General features: G+C 40.2%; 2 protein-coding genes across 2 annotated transcripts in view; both read right to left on the minus strand.

Moving 5' to 3' along the window:
* Window positions 1-23,552, minus strand: part of ALPK1 (alpha kinase 1) — a 132,457-nt gene that overhangs the window by 32,026 nt on the left and 76,879 nt on the right. The window lies entirely within an intron of this gene.
* LOC308654223 (complement C1s subcomponent-like) lies at window positions 6,220-8,781 on the minus strand. The gene is given in 3 exon segments (XM_081303401.1): window positions 6,220-7,795; window positions 7,797-8,605; window positions 8,608-8,781. Coding segments are annotated over 3 exon segments (2,082 nt in total). The 5' UTR covers window positions 8,660-8,781; the 3' UTR covers window positions 6,220-6,574.

The following is a 23,552-nucleotide window of genomic DNA, read 5'->3' on the forward strand; positions in this document are numbered from 1 at the left end:
AGATCTGAGATAACACCAGAGATACCTGGGTTCGTTTCCCAGCTTCACTAATTTCTTCCCATGCCAGGTCACTTGATGTCTCTAGTCTGCATGACATCATCTGTGAAATGTGGATAATATTTATTTGTGGTGCTGTTTCAAGATTAGAGGCTATTTGGGTCCAGTGCTCAGTACAGAGTTTGAAAGATTGAATGCTTAATAAATGACATGGAGTATGATGGGAAAAAAAATAGAAAAAAGAAATCAGTCACTCATTCCCTCTTTCCTGTATGACAAAAATATCCATAGGCAAAGCCAGGCTTCCCCAAAAAAAATTTCAGTGGAATTTTCAATTGAGCAAAACAGAAATGATAATGCAGGTCACATCCATAAGACTTATCTCAGAAAATGGGGGGACCTCTAACTTCTTTTAATCTCTTTTTTTTCCCTTCACCAACTCTGAGGACTGGGGTTCCTGGACACTGAGAAAGAAAAAGGGAAACTGAGCACGCTCCATGGCACTTGGTGGAGGGAAGCTGCTCTTCAAAGGGAACCAGCCCTCTCCACACGCACGTGTACGCTGCTTTTGGCTGTTGCCAACGCAGGAATCCCTCCCCAGGCACCTGTAAACTGAGGCTGCAAACACACTCTTCTGCACCCTGCACGGACACGCCATATATTTGAGCACAGAACATTGCCTAATCTATTTTTCCCCCTTCTACTCTTAATAGATCAGAGCACAAAAGCCTGAGAGAGGGTGACCTGCCAGACAAAAGGGCCTTTGAGTTCCTTGGAAAAGTAGACTTGGAGGAGGATGGAAGGAATCCAAGTGGCTCTATTATTTCCACTTGCACTAATTAGACATTTTTCTGTCAGCTATTGAGCACTGCTGAGAGGCCAAACTCACTGAATTCATTTCTAAAGTGTTTACAGAAGTTTGCATCTGTTTGTGTCTCTTCAGGAGGAAAATAAGCACTTCAATAGCATTGTGGAAAATCTAAACGAAGCATCCTATTCTAGAGGACCTGGCATCTCCGCAGCTGCATAATTTAACTCCAGTTCAGGGCCCAAACCTCTCGTATCTCTCTCCAAAACCTAACCATGCAAAATGCAGAGAAGTCAACTCAGGAGAATCTTTTCTTTCCTTTCAGTCTCTTGGCTGTCTCTCTTTTGAAACTGGCCACCTGCTGTGTGCTACAGATTTAGGTGAGCATCCTTCTTGCGGCCTCTCTACCCTGTTTCCACCGGCCACTCTGAGAAATTAATATCCACTTTCATTTGCTGCCAAGTGAGGGGATAGTAAATTCCTCGGCAGCAACGCAGAATACATCACCATTCTGGGAATCTCCCCGAAATGTACGGGCCCGGGCAGCACTCTGACCTCAGAAGGGGAGAAATGAAAGAGGCCAGGGTGTGTGGTAGGGAAGGGACACTAAAAAGAAAGTCTCCCTACATGGCAAAATGTGCCTGGGTTGTGCACAATTAGATTAACATGAAAGGGAGCCCCTCGCCCTCCCCCAGCCCCAAAAGAGAAAGAAAAAGAAAACAACACAAAAACCCTAACCCACTGACTACATGGGCCGTGTCTTTGAAATGCATATTTGTCCACACAGAATTCGATTCAGGGTTTTTTGTTTGGGTCTTTAGGCCCACCACCAACCTGCCATTTCAGAGGACTCAAAATTATGATTTTTTTTTTAAAGTTGTGTCACAGTAGAAGAATTTTAATGTTGGTGAACATAGTACATCTCATGATAAAAAACGAACATGAATTTCTATTCCTTTCTCTTTCCTCAGAAGCTGACTTAAGGGAAAGATTGTCCAGAAAACCACCAAACTCTTTTTCTTGTTGAGTGATCAATTTCAAACACAAATATTTGGATGTGGATAAGAGAATGTGCTAGATTTCTAAAGAGATGGGTTCACAAATGCATACACACCAACACACAGGCAAGTGTACACATGTGCATACATGTGTGCACACACGTGTACACACACACCCAACTCCTCCACCCCCCCCCCCCCAGTTGTGTTTTCACATCTGTTTTCAGGATAGGAAATATGGGATTCTAATTGAGTTTAAGGCACAAAAGAGAGCTTCATGGCTAGGAAGCTGAGTCAGGTGATAAAGGAATTAAACTCCACAATGAGATTTTGATACACAGATGATTGAAAAAATGCTAAAGAGCCTTTTCTAAGGGTTTTTGCTGAACAGCAGCAAGAAAAAGTGTGTGCGGTTTTCATGGTTCCTTGCATTAGTGCCAGCCCCTCCCGATGCTGAGCATCAAGTTTGGGTCCCCGCGCTATGGGTTCAAAGCCACGACGTGTTCACAGCAATGACAATGGCAGCTGTTCTCAAGGGGGGCTGGGTGAGGAGGCTCAGAACCAAAGCCATCTGGCACTGCAATTGGCAGGAGCAGTGTAAAGGAAAATTATTGCTGCATAGCAAATTGTAAGATTGCAAAAGGGAAGGGAAAGTTGGAAGAAGGGGGGCATGGCCTGAGATGAGGAATTAGCAAAATAAACAAATGAAAAGTGATTGACTCCAGCATAGTTTTGCATCAATGGTAAAAGAGTAAGAATAGAACCCACCAAACTGGTCTGCTCGAGCTCAAAGGGAGACCATGCAAGGCATGCTCCATGTTTGTCCATCCACTAAATGGGAGAAGGAAGAGGGAGAAAAACAAACTTTCTTAAGATTTATGCCCAAGACCTATAAATATTATATTGGTCTTTCCTTCACTTTTACCAAAGGAAATTGCAAATACAGGCATATTTGGAAAACAGTTGTAAGCTTTTTCTTTATACCTAAACATGACATTTTGGTTCATCTCGTTTGGCTTTCTCTTCCTCTCTCTCTCTCTCAGATCTATGGTTGAAGGAATTGGTTGTCTGTTAAAGGGCACAGAAAGCTGTACCAATACAGACCGCCTAACCAGGATGCTGGTGAACCTCAAGGGTGCTGTGAATCTCAGACTTGCTCACCTTGCTTCTCTGGACTCCAGATGCTGAAGCCATCCTGGGTCCTGTCATTACTATTGGTGATTTTAATATTCACATTGATGATTTATCCACTGTATCACTCTCTCTTGCCTATGACCTTCTTTCTCTTTAGTGATCTCATTCTACACTTGCGATGGTTTGAATGTCCTCCACATGTTGAAATTTGATCCCCAATGTCAGGTCTTAGAAGGGTAAAAACAATTCAACCCTGGTATTTGGAGGTGTGAACTTTGGAGATAGTTAAGGTTATACGAGGCTGTAAGAGTGGGGTCCTAATCCAGTGGGTTTGTGGCTTTATAAGAAGAGGAGAAATCTGAGCTGGGATCTTCTGTCTTGCCATGTGATGCCTTACACCAATTTGGAACTCTGTAGAGTCACCTCTAGCAAAAATAGCTCTTGTGAGATGTGGTATCTTGGACTTGCGAAACCATGAAGTGAATAATTTTTTTTTTTTTTTTGGTACTGGGGAGTGAACCCAGGGGTGTTTTACCACTGAGCAAGGTCTTGCTAAGTTACTAAGCCTGGTCTTGAACTTGCAATCATCCTGCCTCAATCTTTGGAGTTTTGGGGATTATAGGAGTGCATCAGCATGCATGACTCTAAACCTTTATTATTTATAAGTTTCCTGGTCTGTGGTATTTGATTATAACAACCGGAAATGGACTAAGATAACATCATACCTTAGAATTTGCCATTTTAACATCTCAGAATTTCAATTCAATCATTTGATTCTCTAATATTAATTTCCTGTCCTACTAATGCCCTTTCTCTATAGCCCAACTCCAACAATTCTGGAAAGCTTCCAAAACATCCACCAATCCCTTGACCCTACGTTCTTTTGCTATTCCATCAATTCTCTTATATCCTCACTTGTCTCTTTAAATTCCATGGTGCCTCAATGTAATGACTTTTGGAAAAGCATTTGCCCCTTTCTGCCTGTGTCATATTTATCTGGAAAATTCCAACCATGTTTATTATTAGGAGAAAACCCTGGCCTCACATTAGAATTACCTACGGGGGACTTTAAAAAAATCCAGATGCCCAGATGGCACCCCAAACCAGTTAAATCAGAATCCCTGGCAGTGTACCTAATCATCAGTTTCTTTTAATGATTTCCAGGCAATTCCAATGAGCAGCCAGGGTTGAGAACCCTGAACTCTCCTGACTTTCAGCCTTTCTCCCCACCTTCAGTATCTCCTCCCCTCTGGAGATAAAATGAGTTTTCTGATGAGCAAGGCAGGCCTGTTCTGCATGAAGGAAGGTACCTGCCAGCATCAGAAAGAGTCTGGAGTGAAGAATTGGCTGAATATCAGAAGCTACATCCTGACCATTTTATAATAATAAAGATTGCTTTTGGGGGGCTTCAATTTCTTAATTGATTCTGAGTACAAGGGGGTAAAATGTGTGTTATTCATTGACAGTTAAAATTCCAATATTATATCATATTCTGTGCATAGCCTGAGCTTCTACTTAAGCAAGCGATTTTGGCTGGAGAAAAATATACAAGCATGACACCATCAATTTATGACCATGACCTGAAGTTGGCCCCAGCATGGGTTGGCCATCCCAGTTACAGTTCTACCTTCTGCTCTCCTCTTAGGATGCCAAAACCTCTCTCACCTCCTCACTCTCTATTAATGGCCTTGTATCTTATTTCACTGAGATAAAAGAGTCAAATGAGAAGAGACTGTCCTTATTCTTTTACCAACATTTACTGATACTTTTGCATCAGAACCCACGGGTCCCTCATCCTTCTATTGGTAAAGATACAGCCAGTACTATCCCTTCCTTCCATTATGCCTGTAATCACCTCCTTGCTCTCCTTTTTTTTTTTTTTTTTGGTGGGGGGAGTATACCAGGGATTGAACTCAGGGCCACTCAACCACTTAAACCACATCCCCAGCCCTATTTCATATTTTTATTTAGAAACAGGGCCTCACAGAATTGCTTAGTGCCTCACTTTTGCTAAGGCAGGCTTTGAACTAGCTATCCTTCTGCCTCAACCTCCTGAGCCACTGGGCTTACAGGCCTGTGCCACTGAGCCCTGTGACCTCCTAGCTCTTCAGCATCACTGATTTCCTCTTCTCTCCTGGATCAAGCTCATCACCATACAAACATATATTATCTTCATCTCTAAAAAGTCCTGTCTTGGCCACAAGTCTCTCTCCAGCTCCTGTCCCATTTTTCTGCCTTCCTTTATAGCCACACTCAGAAGACTCATCTACACTGCTGAATTTCACTTCCTTGCCTCCACTTTCTCATAATTTCACCCCCAATGCTCCACTGAACCCATTTTTTCAAGGTCACCGACAACCTCCAAATCCAATGACCGTCTAACAATCCTCAACTTATCCAGACTCCAGAAACATTGGTTAAGCCAGTGGATTTCTCTTTTATTTTCATGTGGCTTCTGGCATGACACACTCTCCTGGGTTTTTTTCCTGCTCTTTTCTTACTCTGCTTTCCTGGATCACCCTATTTCCCCTGGGGAAAATGTCCCAGGGTCTTAAAACTGCTTCTCTTCTCTAACTAAAGCCTTAGGGCCTCATGGCCTCACCATTTTGTTGATGAATGATGAATTTAAAACCCACTTCATTTCCTGAAATGCAGATTTGTATGTGGAATTGCCCATAACAGCCTAACTAGGGTCTCAAATTTAACATGTTTAAAGTAGAATTCTTTTTAAATTTTAAAAAAAATATTTTTAGTTGTAGATGGACACAATACTTTTGTTTTATTTGTTTATATGTGGTGCTGAGGATCGAACCCAGTGCCTCTCACATGCTAGGTGAGCGCTCTACCGTTGAGCCGCAACCTCAGCCCTAAAGTAGAATTCTTTATATTATCCCCCATACTTGCTTTTCTAGCTCAGTAATGACATGTTATCTACTCATTTAAGACAAAATTTAAATCCATGTTTGTGCCTCTTGTACTCTCATACTCTACATTCAAACCATAGCAAAACTTTCAAAATATGTCCAAGAGCTGACCATTTTTCATTCCCAGAGCAACAACTTCAGTCCAAGCCACTATGGTCTTGCACAAGTATGAGCCACAGCCTCCTAACTAGAATCCCTGCCCTTGCCTCTGGCGTCACTCTTCCTCTGGTCGATTCCTCTCACAGCACCCAGAGTGATCCCCTTAAAATGTAAATTAAATATTGTTGATTCCTGCTCTCCACTTTAACATGGCTTCCCATCACATTTATTTATTTATTTATTTATTTATTTATTTTTTGGATTATAAGCATGCTTTATTGTAAGTAGATAATGGGTACTGAGAATGATAAAGCAAATGCAAATTCAAACTGGTAAAGAAGAACCAAAAAAATTAAGATATTCCTGCTGAAGAGTGCAAGACAGGCTTACTCCTTCATGTTGGATCTATAACAGGTACTCAGACCACAGGGGGATAACCAACACAGTTCTATGATCAAACTCTACAGCCAGCCAGGTACCTTGACAATCAAGTTCTAGCTCAATGATACTACCTTGTCTTCTCTCAGTTATGGTGAAATAATGATAATATTGTGATGAACTGAAAGCAATGGGTTGATCATACCTATTGGAGAAGCCAGTAGTATATGAATGGATTAGTCCTTAGAAGTGGGCTTATTTTCCTGCATGATTTTCTTTATCCAGTCAAGATAGTTCTTAACCTTTGTGTAGATTCCATAGGTCCCACACTTGGGTCCCCAGGACACCAGGCCAGCTACATAGAATTTGGGGGTATCTTCACTGGGGTCCTGTACAGCAAAAGCCCCACCACTGTCCCCTTGACAGCTGTCAACACCCTTCTCTCCTCCAGCACAGATCATGTTGTTAGTGAAAACATACGCAGCTGCATTCATTTTGGAATTTCCCCCTTTCACTTCTCGGCACTTTTCTAAGGGAGCTACAGGTAACTTTGCCCCTCTGAGATAGAGAACATGATCTCTTTTCTCAGTTCGACCCCAGCCTGAGATCATTCCCAGGTTTCCTGGCAAGAGGTTGTATTCTGAGGAGGTGCCTGGCAGGCAGATGGGGGAGACATTTGGTCCCATTTTCACAGGGTCCCTCAGCTGCACCAGCGCGATGTCATTGTCAAAATTCGTTCGTGAACTGGAGTCATCCACTGATTGCCAACGCGGATGAATAATCACACGTTCAGCGGTAAGCATCTGGGTGCTATCCAAACCTGAGGTTCTCACAGTTGTGGATCCGACATACACAGCTGGGTCTGGATTTTCCTCCACAACGTGGGCAGCCGTCAGTACCCAGTACTCATCAATGAGAGCCCCGCCAGCCCACGGGTGCTTAAAGAAGACTTGCCAGGGGAAATTTTTGATATCTGCACGGGATCCTCCAAATATCCTCTGTTGCGTTGTAAAGGGCTCACTGGGGACTCCACAAACTGGAATACATTTGGGCAACTCAGTGCCCAGCACTTCATTCACCCAGCTCCCGTTAACAGCACAGCGATACTCCCCTCCATCTTCATGTTCCATGTAGTAATATGGCTCCTCACAAGTGTAGCGAATGACAGAACCATATGAAGTATTTTCTGCATCTTCAACTTTACCATTCCAAATGGGTTCAGGAATGCCACAGTCCACAGGTTGACATTTCAGTTTGGAATTACTCCACTTTCCATTGCTTTGACAAGTCGAATAGAAAGATGTTGAGCCAACACTTCCCTCTACAACTTCGAACCCTTCTTTACAGGTTATCTTCACCATATCTTTAAACACATATTTTGCCTTTTCAGGCTCCCAAAAAGAATTGGCAGAGACTTCTTTTGGACAGGGGTTTGGATCTCCATGGTAATGAAATTTCTAGCCTTTTTTTTTGCCCTGTTAGATCAGTTTGAAAGATGATATCAAGAGTGTTACTCTTGGTTTCAATAGTCAGGGGCCCAGGGAATCCATTACCACAGTAAGGACCAAATTGTTGGTTTCTTGCAACAAAAACTAAACTGTCATGGCAGTTCCCCTTTGAGTCAGCTGGTTCCACATCAAAATCTTCTCTCTGCATAGTGACCACCACTTGGAACCCTTCTTCCAGCTGGATCTGATATTCACACCTTGAGTTCTCTGGATATGGATTGGGATAATTGGGACTTGCAATCTCCCCAGTCAATGTAGTAAACACATCCCCGCTGCAGTTGACTCCACAATTCCTCATATCATCATGGAGAAAGTATTCTGGAGGACAGGAACAGAAGTAACCACCAATGAAGTTGTTGCAGAAGTGGCTACAAGGGACATCTGCAAAATCTGTGCACTCATTTACATCTGTGGCAACATAATATGCAGCAAACCCAGTAAATCGTTCCTCGTTGGAGAAGTCTGACTTAAAGGTCACCTGGAGTTTATTGTATGGGATTTGGAACTCCTCCACAATTGGGGAGTTGGGATTCTTGCTGGTCCTCTTTCCACAGAGTTTCCCTTCTTCAGTGCCCCCTGACATTATCTGCACTGAGTCATATGCGCAGTCCTCTGACAGTTCTATGTCCAGATGAGTGAAGTAGAGGTGAATTCCATACCCTTCAGGAACTTCTATGTCCCAAGATTTCTCTATCTCATTGGGGTATGCCTGAGGATAGTTAGGGGACAAGATCTCCCCATACATGGTCGGCTCAGCATAAAGAGAAAAAGAGAAAACAAAACAATGCACCATGTCTCTGGCGATGTGTCCATGTCTCTGGACCTAACTCTCTGTTCCTCTGGACTTTGGAGCTCAAGTGGTGGATAGCCTGGCTATCCGTCTGTCAAACACAGTCACCCTGCTTCAGAAATTGATGGGAGCAAGTGGGTCAGCCCTCTCGCTCCTGCCAGTGGTCATGCTGGCTCCCAGGAGCAATGGCTTGGCCTCTATGCTCCCTCTGCAGGAACTTCCGGCAGAACTCCCTGTCCTGGTTCTGTCCCCATCACATTTAAAAATGGAATTTAAATCTATTTTTATGGCCAATCAGATCTTACATGATATTGCCTCTGACTGTTTCACTGACCCATTTCTTCCCATTCTCATGGTTTCTTATACTTCCCCAGCCTCCTTGCTCAGCCTCCAGCAAGTCAAGCATGTGTCCTTGAAGTGTGGTCCTTGTGCTGTTCCTCCATCTGCAATGCTCCTCCCCTGCTATTTTCATGGCTTCTCCATTCAAATCTGGGGTCCAATTACCCATTAGAAGAAGCTTTCTGTAACCATTCCTCCAAATAACACCTACAAGCATTCGCTATACTGTGACTCTGCTTATTTTTCTCTTCATAGCCCTTAATGCTCTCCAATATTTAATTATATATCATTAACATCATATAAAATATTATTAAAATTATATATGTATATATAATACATATAATATACAGTATTATACAATATACTCGTGTGTGTGTGTGTGTGTGTGTGTGTGTGTGTGTGTGTTCCATCTGTTCATTTCCTGTCTTTCCACGGGAAGCTTTTCATTTACATTGTTTCAACACCCAGGCACTCTGACTTGTTCACCACTGGACCTCAATGCCTTGAAGATAAGGTTTTAAGTTGCAAGTAGTTGTGAAAAAATGAATTAGTTCATGGCTCTCTAGTTGTTTTGCTGATTCACTTATTTTCACACATGTATGTATAGCTGTCCCAGTTATACTTTAGTCTTAGATCATGATTTCTCTATTATATGAAGCATAAGTGAAAATACCTATGGACCAATGTCCCTCAACCCAGGGAGTAAAACACCAACTAATTAAAGAAGATCAAAACAGACAATAAGGAAGACAGAAATGATTTTGTTTTTCCAAGATAGCTTGCTTTAAAAGTACAGACTTTTGTACTTATTATTTATGGCAATTTCATGATTATATGCATTATACAAAGAAAATTTAGAGAATTCTTCTAACTATGAAGATGCCTATAAATCCACAGGAAAACTATATCTTTGAGGGTCTCTTCATTGAACGTAACTACCAAACAGAAAACAAAATCAAAGATCTGTATTAGTTCATATAACACATTGCTGAGGGCAGAACTAACTCACTTGGAGCCATGAGCTCTAATCTCAAAAATGAGAGAGAACTCACTGTTGCAATATATTCCATTGGTGGGGGAAAACTTTGCCCCTGAAACTTTACAATGTAGCCACTGATGCTAGGCCTATGACTTAATGAGAATTCATTCATTTGACAAAATATTAGTATCTTCTGGATGTATCTGAAAGACACTGGATATAAATTAATAATCAAGACATATGTGATATTATCTAATCTGTAAACATTTTGAAGACAAAAGTTCCTGCTTAAATGAATTGAGAAGAATATAGAAATTATAAAATACACTAGTGTCAGAGTTGGAAATAGGAAGCTAATATGTGGATCTCAGGTTTTAGATTTTAATCTGAGTCAACCTATTGGCTATTGTTCCAAAAAATAGCTCCCCAGATAAGAAATTTTCTGATGAGAATGATGTAGTACATACCCAACCATCTGGACTCCTGGGACGACTACCTTCCTTTCAAAGAGTACCAAATCAGATTGCAAGGCTAAAATCCTTTTTTCTTTTAAATCTAATATGGAATCAGAAGACCTTTGTAACTGATGGTAAGATGATAGTCTTTCTATTTTGGGGGGATCTAAATCCACCCTACATGAATAGTATTCCTGTAATAACAAGTGGGTGCTGTCAGGGTCAAGAGTAGGAGCTCGGTCTTTTCCCCAGAGGCCTTCCAGGAAACAACCCAGAGCACTGGATTACCACCAAATGGGACTGTCAGTGTAATCACCATAGAGGAAGTGACTATCTGCCAATCAGAATTTTGCTATCTGGGGTTCTCCCATAAATACATTAGTGATGAGTAATCCCCTCTCTCTCTCTCTCTCTCTCTCTCTCTCTCTCTCTCTCTTTCTCTCTCCACATACTGGGGAAGGAACTCATAATTTGAACAGTCAAATTCACAGATATACCATTTGGAATGCTGTTTTCATCATTTGAAAGGTTGCCTATACATGTTAATCAATAATTTTGAGATTACATCAGTCATTTTTGGCTATTGATAACAATATTCTGTTAGAGGCTTAGTTATTCTATTTGATCTCAACTTCTGTCTGTCTTACTTCAGGACTAGAAAAATCCTACCTGGCTCCAAACCACGTTCTTTTGTCAATTACTCATGCAGTAATAATAGTCACCACTCTGTGAGTGCCAGACATTGTTCTAAACATTCCTTGTGAACCCCACTCATTTAACTCTCCAAACAATCTATAAGATAAATAGTGTTATTACTCTCCTTAATGGATAGGAAAATGGAAGCCAAATGGGCAGCATTAGGATTTAAATTCTAATAGTCTAATTTCCAAGGCGACTTACTTAATCTCTATCTATACTGCCTTAAATTTATCCAGATTGTCCTGGGTATGAAAAGCACACACTGGGATGGTGGCAGATATAAAATACAACAGAACTGTTTGTTCCCTATTTTCTCTAAGGATCTTTATTGTTCTTAAAGTAGTAATTGTCACTGAAAGGGTAGCAAAGGCCGAATTGGGAATCTTGTCATTTTTACAGTCAGGCATACTTAGAGAAACACATGGAGCTGACTTCTCACTTTAGAATCACATTCACATGAGCATGAGGAAATATGTGCTTTTAATCAATGAAGGAAGGCTTTGCTTTAATAAAACCTCAAATTAAAAATAATCTTAGAACTACTAAACGAGGAAGTATCTCCTTATGGAATGGCTACTTAAGTCCCAAAATGTTTCATTTGGTGGAAAGGCTCAATATAAGATTCATGAATAAAAAGATTCAATAATTTGTTTATAGCATGATTCAATTGTGAATTTTTAATGGCAAGATATTAAAGGGGAGAATAAAGGAGTGCTATCTTAAACAGGTTACAGGTTATATATTAGAATCAATAGCGACATTTCTTTAATACAGATTCTTGGATCTCAGTAAAGGTCTACTAAATCAGAGTTTCTAGACGTGGTAAGACTTGAGAATATATATTTTTACAAGTTGCCTCCTCTTCCCTCCTGCTAGCACACATACATCGTAGGTAATTCTGATTCAATCAGCCCATTGGCTAGTACTGGAAATCTTTGACATAAGTCATTAGTCATAAACAGACCTAAATTGTATGCACTTTAAACCTATTAGCTAAAGGTCTAACTTTATACAAAGAGTGAAGGATAATTGTCACAGTTCCTGGGTAAAATAATGGGAGAGCTATAGAAAGAAAAAATTGGGAGTCTGACCCTTTCAGCTCTTTTACAATTCCACCTGGAAATGAGTCCAGAAGGCCCAGAGATCTCAGTTTTATGTTCAAGACCAGAAGTAATTCATGCCTCATGCAATAGGAGGTTTTCAATAGTCATGAACCTCTCTTACATTGTGAATAAATATAAAAAGTTCCAGAACTGAGCTGATAATACTTTCAAAATGTGACAGATTGTCCATATATATGAAAAAGAAGGCAATTCAATGAGTCCACTTTCATGAAGAAGCCAGTCTAATCAGTTACACACAGTCATAATTGTGGGAAAGTAAAAAGAAAAGGGGTTTTAGCTACAAAGAAGCACTACGTAATTTTTTTTAGCAAGTTACTTAACTTTTCGATCACAGTGTTCTCATCTACAAAATGAATAATACTAATACTGAGAAGATTAAGTACTTACTAGCTGGTCAATACATTATAACAATCATATTTTGAGTGGATTGAGGGTCTCTTGAGATCTCAAAATGGAAAGAAAATCAAAAAGTTTCAACTGAAATTTACAAGTGAGAAAGAAATCAAGCTTTGCTAATATTTTAGGAAGTGGGTTGACACCAGTATCTGGCTGTGTGATGGTATCCATAGCACAGGAGGGTGCCTCATCTTGGAGGCACTGACTTGAGGACTCTTATTAGACTGTTTTCAGTGTAGTGTATTGCAGTTTGTAGTAACTGGTTAAATAGATTTACAGATCATATTCCCACAGATTATAGATGCTTTAGTATAATTCATAATGAGAGAAGCAAAAACAACAAAAATCAAGGCAAAGACCTTTCAAGAATGGTCAAATGTAGGGAGTTAGACATTTTTCTTTGGTAAAAAGACAAGTACTCCAAATCTGCCAGTCTTTTCAGTGATAACAAGTAACTGGCAACAATGTGCTACCCAACAGATATTTTGGAAAACATCTTTCAAATAATGAAGACTGAAAGTGTTTGCATCATTGTGATTTTTGACACTAAAAATAATGTATTGCATAGAAACAAAAAATTGCAAATGGGGAATTTGAAACTTGTTTAAAAATCTTCCAAATGGTTCGAATGGATTTTTGATACCCCTTTTAAAAAAAGTAGTATCCTCTATTAACTTGCAGCACATGCAGTTTTCATTAGGGAAGGTGAAAATTTCCTTCCTTCCCTCCCTCCCTCCTTCCCTCCCTCCCTTCCTTCCTTCCTTCCTTCCTTCCTTCCTTCCTTCCTTCCTTCCTTTCTTCCTTCTTTCCCCCTGCCCTCCCCCCATGTTAGGGATTAAACCCGGTACATTGCACAAGCACTCTACCCTTGAGCCACACTGTCAATCCTTTTTAAAAATTTTTTCTGAGACAGGATTTCTCTAAGTTGCCCAGGATGACCTCAAACTTTCCATCCTCCTGAGTAGCTGAGATTATAGGTGTTAACCAATGTGTAGACTAGCTAGCTGCATTTCAACAAATGAATTTTTCATAATTATGGATAGTGGATAGGTTGAAATATAAATAGAATAATGAGTAAAAAGAGCTGACCATTTCTATTTAGATCTACATATCTTTGGCACATTATTATTTTTTTTTTCAGTCACAAAGCCTTTAAAAACAAAGCCAGGCACAGTGATGCATACCTATAATCCCAGTGGCTCAGGAGATTGAAGTAGGAGGATCTCAAGTTTAAAACCAGCCTCAGAAATTTAGTAAGGCCCTAACCAACTCAGAGAGACCCTGTCTCTAAATGAAATATAAAAAGGAATGGGGATGTGGCTCAGTGATTAAGTGCCCCTGGGTTCAATCCCTGATACAAAAAAAAAAATAAAAGTACATATTGAAATATTCATATTCAAAGTAATAAGTCAAGATTTTAAAAACAATTAAACATATTCAATCACAATGTTGATGCAAACAAAAAGGTTCTCATGCCAGCAGTGCATCCCTTAAAATTATTTAAAATATTCATTTAATCTTCATGTCATTATTTTAAATTTTTGATTCTATAGAACTCTAATTAACAATGTACAGTACATGCATATAATAAAATAGAAAAGTAGCAAACTATATCTATGTGAGCATATATGTGTATATATGTATGTATGTATATATAGTGTATATATAGTGTAACTTTTGCATAAAAGTCATTCCTAGTGGAAGCTGAATGTGCTGGTGCAGGTCTATAATCCCAGCCCTCAGGAGGCAGAGGTGGGAAGCTCTCTTGAGCTCAGGAGTTCAAGACCAGGCTGAGTTTAAAAATACTCAGTTTCTACCCTTGTGAGTGAGGCCAATCTGTTTTATGAGGCAGGCAGGTGAAGGTGTAAATGAGTGTTAAAAGGATAGCAGGAGACAGGGGTGGGGGAGGCCTGAGGGGGGAGCTGAGATTGGATCCCAGCTTAACTACACTTTGTGGCGTACCTCGGGAACGTCTCTTAAGCTTTTGGAGCCAATCACCTCCTCTACAAAATGGACATAATGAATTCTATTTTGCAGGATTGTGATTCAGATTATGTTGTGAAGAATCTGTCAGATGGAATCATGAAATTGTCAGTATTGGATGTTTGCTGACATCCACAGGTAACATTTCCATATGGTTCAACCCAATATAAACAGTGTCAGACAGATATGTTTAAGCTCCTTATTTGTTAATACATAAAATTTCGAGGGTGACATTATTCTTCCTTGCTGGCAAGCATCCTTAGGATTACATATTTTCTGAAGGTCATGGCTTTCTTTTGTCTGCCCAACACTTCAACTTGTTCATTTTCTGCTAGCTGCTCTGCCCACAGGTCTTAGTCAAATCAACTCCTCCAGGACTTGGCTCAGCCTTCAGACCTCATTATGGGGAGACATGAAATTCATGCCATAGGGTTAGCCCTCATCAAAGGGATAACTCGCATGCCTGATGCTGGGGCAACCAGAGTTTTGTTGGTAGAATTTTAAGGACAAGCCACCATTTTAATTTATCTTCCATTGAAACTTGAAAGTACCGTATTAAAAGGACAGTTTTTGGCAGAGTTTTAGAGCAGGGTTTAAATCCTTGGTGATTTTAATCATACTCTTATCTTAAAGTCTGAAAGTACATAGCCTTGGGGCTAATATTTATCCTCCTGAGGCTCCATTCTCTTGGCACCTACTTTTCATTTATTAAATGAAATTTATTTTTGAAAAAGCTGAACCTTTCATCTGACTTCTGTTTAAAACAAGAACTACAATATTCAGTAGAAGAAATGAAAGTTTTAAATGTTGATGATTAGAAATTCTAAAACTTCTGTTTTAATTAATTCTGCCTTGAATAAAGTCAAATTATATTAACAGAAGGGGCAGAGGGGTGGGTTATGAGACAGCACAGAGAACAGGAGTCCAACAAAGGGAAGGCTGCCCGGTCCTACAACAGCTCTGCATAAAGACTCACTTAATCATGGGATTGTCAAGATTCAGGGAGGAAACACCAAGTTTAGGATTAAGAAACTAAGTGTAGTTATTCTGTCATTTCTACCAACTGGCTTCGTGACCAGGTGAGCCACTTCTTATTCTTTCTGGATTTCAGTTTCCCCATCTATCCAACAATGGACTTGAAAAAGAGATTCTCTTAATTCCTCTCCAGTTTTGAAGTTCTATCATTTGATAGAGAAACACCAATTCTATATACACTTACATGTGGGTGTTCGTGTGCACACATGCATGCTAAAATGATCTCTGAAAAGATAATGGGAGATAATGATACTTAACTTACAGTAGGTCACCAAATGGGAAGAATAAAGAATCAGAAAAAAGAACACTTCACATAAAATCCTTACTTTACTTGGTGTAAAGATGTAAGCCTGAGTCAATTAATGACTTTAGCTTCTTCATTGTTAAGGTAACTCCAGTATTTTTACTTAGAGAAGTGGTGAATTTTTTTTGAACATTTGGCCCTGTCTAGATTTACAGAAAACTCTTTAGCAGTTTTCTCTTTTCCATTTCTTACTCCCTTTCCCTTATTGTAATGGTAACAGATGTTTATTGTGAAGAATCAAAGAAGTACACCTAACTAGTAATCCCATCATCTTAATAAAAATGTTCACCCAAATTTGTTTAGAAGATTTTTCTTGTTCAGGATTAGTGGTAGGAGCTCTTGTAAGATCTATATGATTTTTTACTTTGCTTTTTTAAAAAAAATTACTTGATATCCCCCTTCTGAATTTGGTGCGGGGGAAAAAATGTCAAATTGCTATTTGATGCATTGGTTGTATTGTGGAGAAAAGTTGGCAGGCCATCATGCTCATGAGCATTGTCTGCCAACATATTTCCTGGTCTTCTTCTTCTGGTATTTCGGGGAGAGAAAACTTCGATCATGTGCCTTCTCTTGATCAGTGGTCACACCTGTATGGAAGTGTCTTATGATCTGGGTGCAGTGCCTCCTTTCTGCTTCCTCCCTCTGACATCGACCAGTGATATTCTAGATGGCATGTGTTCCTTCAATTTGGAATCTCTGAGAGAGAGTGACATAAAGCACAGCCTCCACACTGACCTCAGATGGACATTCATTGCTCTAAGCCCCTAAGGTTTGGGAGTTTTTATTTTTCTGTTTTTTCAGCAGAATAACCTTACAGAGCATCTGACGAGAGAGAGAGAGAGAGAGAGAGAGAGAGAGAGAGAGAGAGAGGGGGGGAATTAGATATAATCTAGGGAAGAGATGATGTGGTCTGAACCAGTATAGCTATGATTGAGAAAAAGAAAATACATCTGAGAGATTTTAAGAGGAAAATTAGTAGGGCTTGGCAATAAATGAGATATGAGGGGTTGGGAGAAGAGGGAGTCAAAGACAACTTCTACATCTTGATTTGGGCAACCAGGTGGTTACACTTCATGAGCTATAACAATGGGTGAAACTGTGATAACCCCAAATTTTATTGGCTTTAAAGAAAAATTTTTCATGGTTGTCCATATTTCATTTTGGCTGCACCATTGATACAATCTTGAGACTGCTGTACAGGTCTTGCCCTTTCCAGGATCCAGACAGAGGGAACAGCCCTATCTTGTTCATGAAGTGAAAGAAAAAATTTCCAGTGCTGAACCACACAATTGCTTATAAATCTCCTGCCTGGTTCTGGTGGATGTCACTTTTAATCACATTTCATTTGCTGACACAGGTCATGTGGCCAAGCCTGATAACAGTGTGGGAAGGTGTATCTCTTTGAGAAGAAGGCATGCAGATCACAGGGCAGCAGAGGCTATGTGGCAACAATAACACAACCTAGTTCATCCCACTAATGATCATATTCCTCGAGCTGTTTTTCTGTAACACCTTCTACATATGTTTCCTCTCTCTTCTCAAGCCCAACATTTCCATGTGTTCCCACATGGCCATTCTCTCCTAATCAGTTCAGTGTACTCCACAAACACAGAATCTCCCAAGTTCAATTCATAATGTGCACAACAAATTAAGTTGTTTTCTTCCGTTGTTATTTTGTTTATCAGAAAGAATTCAAGGCATTTATTTAAATGCCTTTTTTGAGAGCTGTGTGGCCACTATTATATTACCCTGGCCAGTGCCCATCCAGTTGGGCCACACACAGGACAGCCTCCTTTCTATGCCATTATGCATGCATATCAAATATCATGTTTGTTATTTCATTTAAGAGTGTTAGTTAAAGATATATTATTTTAGGTATGAGGGACATAAAGGTAAGCACAGACCAAGCCCCTGTCTTCATGGATCTTATAGTCAATGCGGGGAAAGAGATAGGAATAAATAAAGAACCACATACAAATGCAAACTGGAATTTGGAAAAAATTCCACAAAAGAACTTTAAAACTTGGGAAGAAATTGGAAAGGAACTGTAGAACTTGGAAAAGTTCCACAAAGCTACACCAAAGTAAACCATATGATGTGACTTAATGTAGTCATATAGGTCAGAAAAGGAGTCTCTGAAGAATGGAAACCTAAGCTGAGAGATGAAAGATACAGAGAAATTAATCAAAGAGGAGAGGGGAGAGTGTCTTAGGAATGGAGAAAAGCTATGTGCATGGAAGTGTCATGGTTAGAATGTGAATTGAAAGGACACATGTGGTTAGAGAGCGCAGGGCAGGCACAGCAGAAGGATGGACCGAATCTGGCAGGGCTGTGAGCCTCATTACACACTTAGCATTTCTAGGCATACTGGGGTGACATGACCATGTTTTTCAGATTCCACAAAACACTTTCTGCCTGGAGAAAGGATGTGGAAGAGTTAAGTAGCATGGATCTGGGAGACTACTCAGGAAGCAATTACAGGAGGCCAGGTGAATATAACTGCACGAGGATAATACTGTGGCTTGAATGTGTCCCCTAAAGATCATGTGTTGGAAACTTAATCCTCAGTACAACAGTGTGGGAGTTGGGTGGGGCCTAATAATAGGTGATCAGTTATGAGGACTTTGCCCTTATGAATGGATTAATGTCATGATTTTGAGTGTAGTTCAGTTATTATGAGAGTAGATTTGTTATGAAAGCCAGTTTGACTCTCTCTTGCTCTCAGCCTCTCTTACTTTTCCACCTTCTGCCAAGAGATGACACAGCTTGAAGACCCTCACGAGATGCCAGCACCATGTTCTTAGACTTTCCAGTCTCCAGAACCATTAGCCAAATAAACCTCTGTTGTTTCTAAATACTCATTCTATTTTAGCAACACAAAACAGACAGATAGTGATGGTAGTGGAGGTGAACTGGAGAGAGAGATACTTAGAAAGTGTAGCCAACCCAACTTGTGATGGTGTGGTTAAGGTAGGCAAGGGGGGGGGGGAGATGACATGAATGACTTTGAAGTTTGTGCTAGTAGATGGTGGTGGTGCCTCTCAATGGACCCTAGAAGACCATGTCTGTAAAGAGGGCAGAAGATGACCATGAGTTTGAGGTGTCTGTGAGACATCCAAGAGGAGGAATCAAGCAGGAATACAACTGCTCCTCCTCCTGTATCCTCTACCCAATCTCTGATGTCTCAATGTTTTAAAAGCCAGCATGGCCCTACAGGTGTGTCCCTTAGAGGGAAGAACAGAGATGTCCTTAGAGAGGTGGAAAGTTCAAGTCATGACCTGGAACAAGTTATTTAACTTCTCTGAACATTAATTTTATTAACTGTGAACAGGGAATAATAACAATACTCTTTAGAATTTTTTCTTTTTTCTTTTTAGATATAAAGGGAATAATAGCATTTTAAGAGTTGTGAAAATTAGAACATGTTTGGAGTGCCTTTCACATATTATATAGTCAATAAATGGAAACAAGTATTTTATTTTTTATTGGGGGAGGGGTACTCGGGCACTTTCCCACTGAACTACATTCTCAGTTCTTTATATTTTCTGTTTTGAGGAAGGGTATCATTAAGTTGCTCAAGGCTTCACTAAGTTGCTGACACTCACTGACCTGGAACTTGAAATCTTTCTGCCTTAGCCTCCTGCCCGAGCTGTTGGAATTACAGGTGTGTGCCATAATGCCCAGCTCATGAAATCATTTAAATTCTGCTTTCATTCATTGTACTGCTCTAACATTCCCTAGGTCTTGTCTATGTGATTGAAAATGTATTACTTCCACATCCTCATTCCCATTCTTAGAAAGAGGGACACAGCTAAAATGTAGGACAAGCAATCTCCTATAGAGTGAGTAACTTATAAGTTGTGACTTTGCCTCACATTTTATACTGATAAACTCAGTCTCATGGCTACATCTTGCTGCAAGTGATACTGGAAATATTTGTTTTTGGAGGGTGTCCACCAGCCCAGATAAAATGGCATTTAGAGATAATTAACCCTTTGTTGAACAAATGCTGGGATAACTATTTTAATAAGCAGGTTTGGGTAAGGGTTGCCCACTCTCTTCATTTTTGTAGATTTTTTTCCATGACATGACCTGTATCTTCCATTTCTTACATTTATCTCATTACTCTATATCAAATGCCTGGCACATGGTGGCACTTAATGAAATCTTTCTGAATGGATAAATAAATATATGGTTTACATCCCCTATTATGGCCCCAAGTCACTCAGTAGAAAATGAGAAACACATTTGAGAAAATCAGTTACTGAATGAATCATAATCCAAATGGTACCTGCTACTGCTTTTGAATCCTCTATTACTAATATGAAGACTGGCACCAGGGATAAATGAGGTACATTGGTTTTAAGAACATCTTTTAATCAAGAGCTTATTCATGGGAAGTATTTTATTCATGAGGCAGGATTTTAGATCCCATTGATAGTGCCTCACCTTCTTACCTAGTCCTCACAACCATGTACCCATCTTTCTTCAGTTTGACATTTCATTTTCTAATAAGTTCATACTTCTGTTCTTTTGCTGAAGGTCTTCCTCCGTCTTCTCAGCTCCCAAATTAGTCACACTAGACATTTGGGAAGCATTTTCCTGCAGTCTTACAATGGGCCAAATCATATATTTATTCACACTTATATATGCCTTAATCCTTGCACCTTTATATATTATATAGTTTAAAATAAAAATATCAAGTTGGAGGGACCAAGGTTATCTAAAGAAGCACCTTAGAAAAATATTCTGAAAGCTGAACTTATCAAAATGTATTTATCCACAAAGGCTTTCCACTCCAAATAGCAAAAGAAAATAACTAAACATTTTAATTTGTGTGTATGTGGAGGGGAATTCTATATTCAAATCTCTTCTAGGTAGCAAAAAAAAAAAAAAAAAACTTTTAAAGAATATTTGTGGCACATAGGCCAGCAGATTACGTATTTCCAGAAATAGAAAAGGCAGTGGAAAAAGGTACCCTCATTCTGATCCTGCTTCCCCTCACCTCAGATGAGCTTTTGTGTCAGATCATAGACATTAATTCCCCTGTTTTTCCTTGAGGAGGCGCCATAGGAAATTCAGGGCTGCCTTAGAGAAGGCCTCTTCCTCCAAGAAACAGTTTGGGGAGAAACACCAGTCCCCTGCCAGCCTCAGGACCCCCAACTCTGTGTAGGAATTTCAAAATTGGGGTCTATCAGACAATTCTGCTCCCATTTGCTATATACATAGAAACCCAAATGCGCCTTTTCTTGCCCTTTTAAAAGCTTTGTTTTCAGATTTCCTTTTGATTGTGAAAGGAACTGTTCCTTTCAGAAGAGTGAAAGTTACTGCAAAACATCCCAGAGGTGGCATCCACCTGGAGACTGGTGCCCTCTTTCCCTGGCACCTCGGAGGTAGGATGGGCTTTACTAGTTAGCCCTGCACGGCTGCAGCCCAAAGCCTGGCTTAGAAACCATGCTAACTGCCTTCAGTACTTTTTGAAAAATCCATCAAAGGTTTTACTGAATGATATTTATAAGGGCCTTACTGTTCTCTTTCAAAAACTGAAATGCCCTTCTCCGGCACTTGAAAAAAGTTGCTCCTGCTTTTCATCTTTCCCTCTCAGAGTGTAAACATTGTTTTGAGTGAAAAGAGCTGAAGGAGTGCTTACTTTCCCTTGAAATTTTATTTTTAAATAAGAGAGGGAGAAAATCCTTTTTCTGACTAATACTAATAATACAGGTCAAAGTGTCAGGCGATATACAATTAAATGGAAAACAAAAAGGTTCCCCCTCTTTTTCCCACAGTACAATGGCACTGGAATATAAATTACCGATGAAGATGAAATAATACTTCAAAGCCTATAGGGAAGGGCAGTGCCGTGTTTACAAAGTATTTTCCATGGCACGATGAGACATTAGAGAGGATGGTAACCCACGGACTCGAGGGTGTTGCTGAATAGACTGAAGCTAGCATGAGGCAGGATTTTAGGTCCCCATAGCCTGTGACCCTACGATATGCTTTGTTTTACAAGGGCAGCTGCAGTTATCAACAGATGTTTCAGCAATAAATAATTGGTATCATCTCGGAAAAGACCCATCTACCTGGGGAGAGGGCATAATACCCAGAACACTGCCCGGCTATTACAGCCACATTAATCTCCCATCTCTCCAGGTTTCTTGGGGAGCGTACTGCAGGTGTTTTTTCTGGGAGAGGGGGACAAACTCTCTCAAGTCAGCAAGCTTTGTGTGCAGTGTAAAGGAGGTTGACCCCTGCCATAAATTTCTGTCTGTGGCCACACACCAAAGGGAAAAAGATTGGAGGAGGGAGGGAGCCGGGTGTGGGGCGGGGGAGGGTCTGGGGAGGGGTGTTGAGAAGAAAGCAAAGCACAAAACATAAAATTTTTTTTTCTTGATAAAGTTCAGGCTGAGAGAGAACATTATAAATGACCATGAAATTTGCCAGTTCGGTAACTGTGAAAAAGAGTTCTGATTTTACCTTTTTCTTATGTATTTTATGTTACTGTTATTTGTGGAATTAACTGAATGACACAGTATTTTATCCTCGAAGTGTAGTATTAATTTTTTTTAAAGGAGGGGGATTTTTATGGGAAAGATTCCATGTCAAGGTTAAAAACAAAACAAAACAAAACACAAAGTCATAAACAAACTGTAAGAAAAAAAATAAGGACTGAAAAGACCAACTCATGGGCCTTTGACTATTACTTATGTCAGAGTGGAAACTCACAACTTGTCCATTATTAAAACGTGGCCACTCAGCTTCATTAAGCTGTGAGGTTGAAACTGATGGTGTATTGGGACAAAAATGAGCCATGGAGTTTATTCAAGCTATTTTTTTTTAACAAGCTAAGATATTAAAAGCAGTGAGAGTTGGAGAGAGCCTGGCCCACAGGGCGCTATAGTTCTCTGTATTTACAAACAGAGTGGTTTAGCAATTGTGTACTTGGGGTCTGGCACAATAGGAAAGTGCCCTAAAAGTCTTAGGAGGTGTGGTTCCTAATTTATAGCTTGCTGGGTAAGCTAAAGAAAATGATGCTCAGAGTTCAAAAAGCTCCCAGATTAAATACCTTAGGGACTAAAGGAGGCCTAATGGACTGATTCTTAGAGCTGCCACTGAGTGACCTTGTGAACCAGACACAAACTTCTTCAATTCTCGGTGCCTCTGTTTCCACAGTTGTGAAATACATAGAGGCGTAGTGAGAGAATGATGAATGTGCTCTAAAAACAGTTCAACAACCTTGAACAGCTGTCTCCCAGCTCACATTAACCCCCAAATGCACCGAAACTCTCGAGTCCAAAAACATCAGCTTCAATTTTTCAACTAACGTTGCTACCCACTTTGGAAACAGGGAGGCAAAACTGGTGATCGCAGGATGAAACCAGAGAAGTGAAAGCCTGGTAACAGTGATGTGCTACGTCCCAAAGATGCCTCACCCTATGTTCCAAGTCAGAGGAACTTTCTCACCCAATGGTCAAAGCCGGGGCTGCTTCCAGCACAGCCACTCTGCTCTCAGTTTCCCAGGAAGGCTTGTAGCATTCCCTGTGCCACCAGCCTAATCATACAAGGACTCCCTGAGCAAGGGAAGCTATGGTGGGCTCTTCC

The sequence above is a fragment of the Spermophilus citellus genome (assembly GCF_964194105.1).
Source record: "Spermophilus citellus genome assembly, chromosome: 8".
NCBI classification, from domain to species: Eukaryota; Metazoa; Chordata; class Mammalia; order Rodentia; family Sciuridae; genus Spermophilus; species Spermophilus citellus.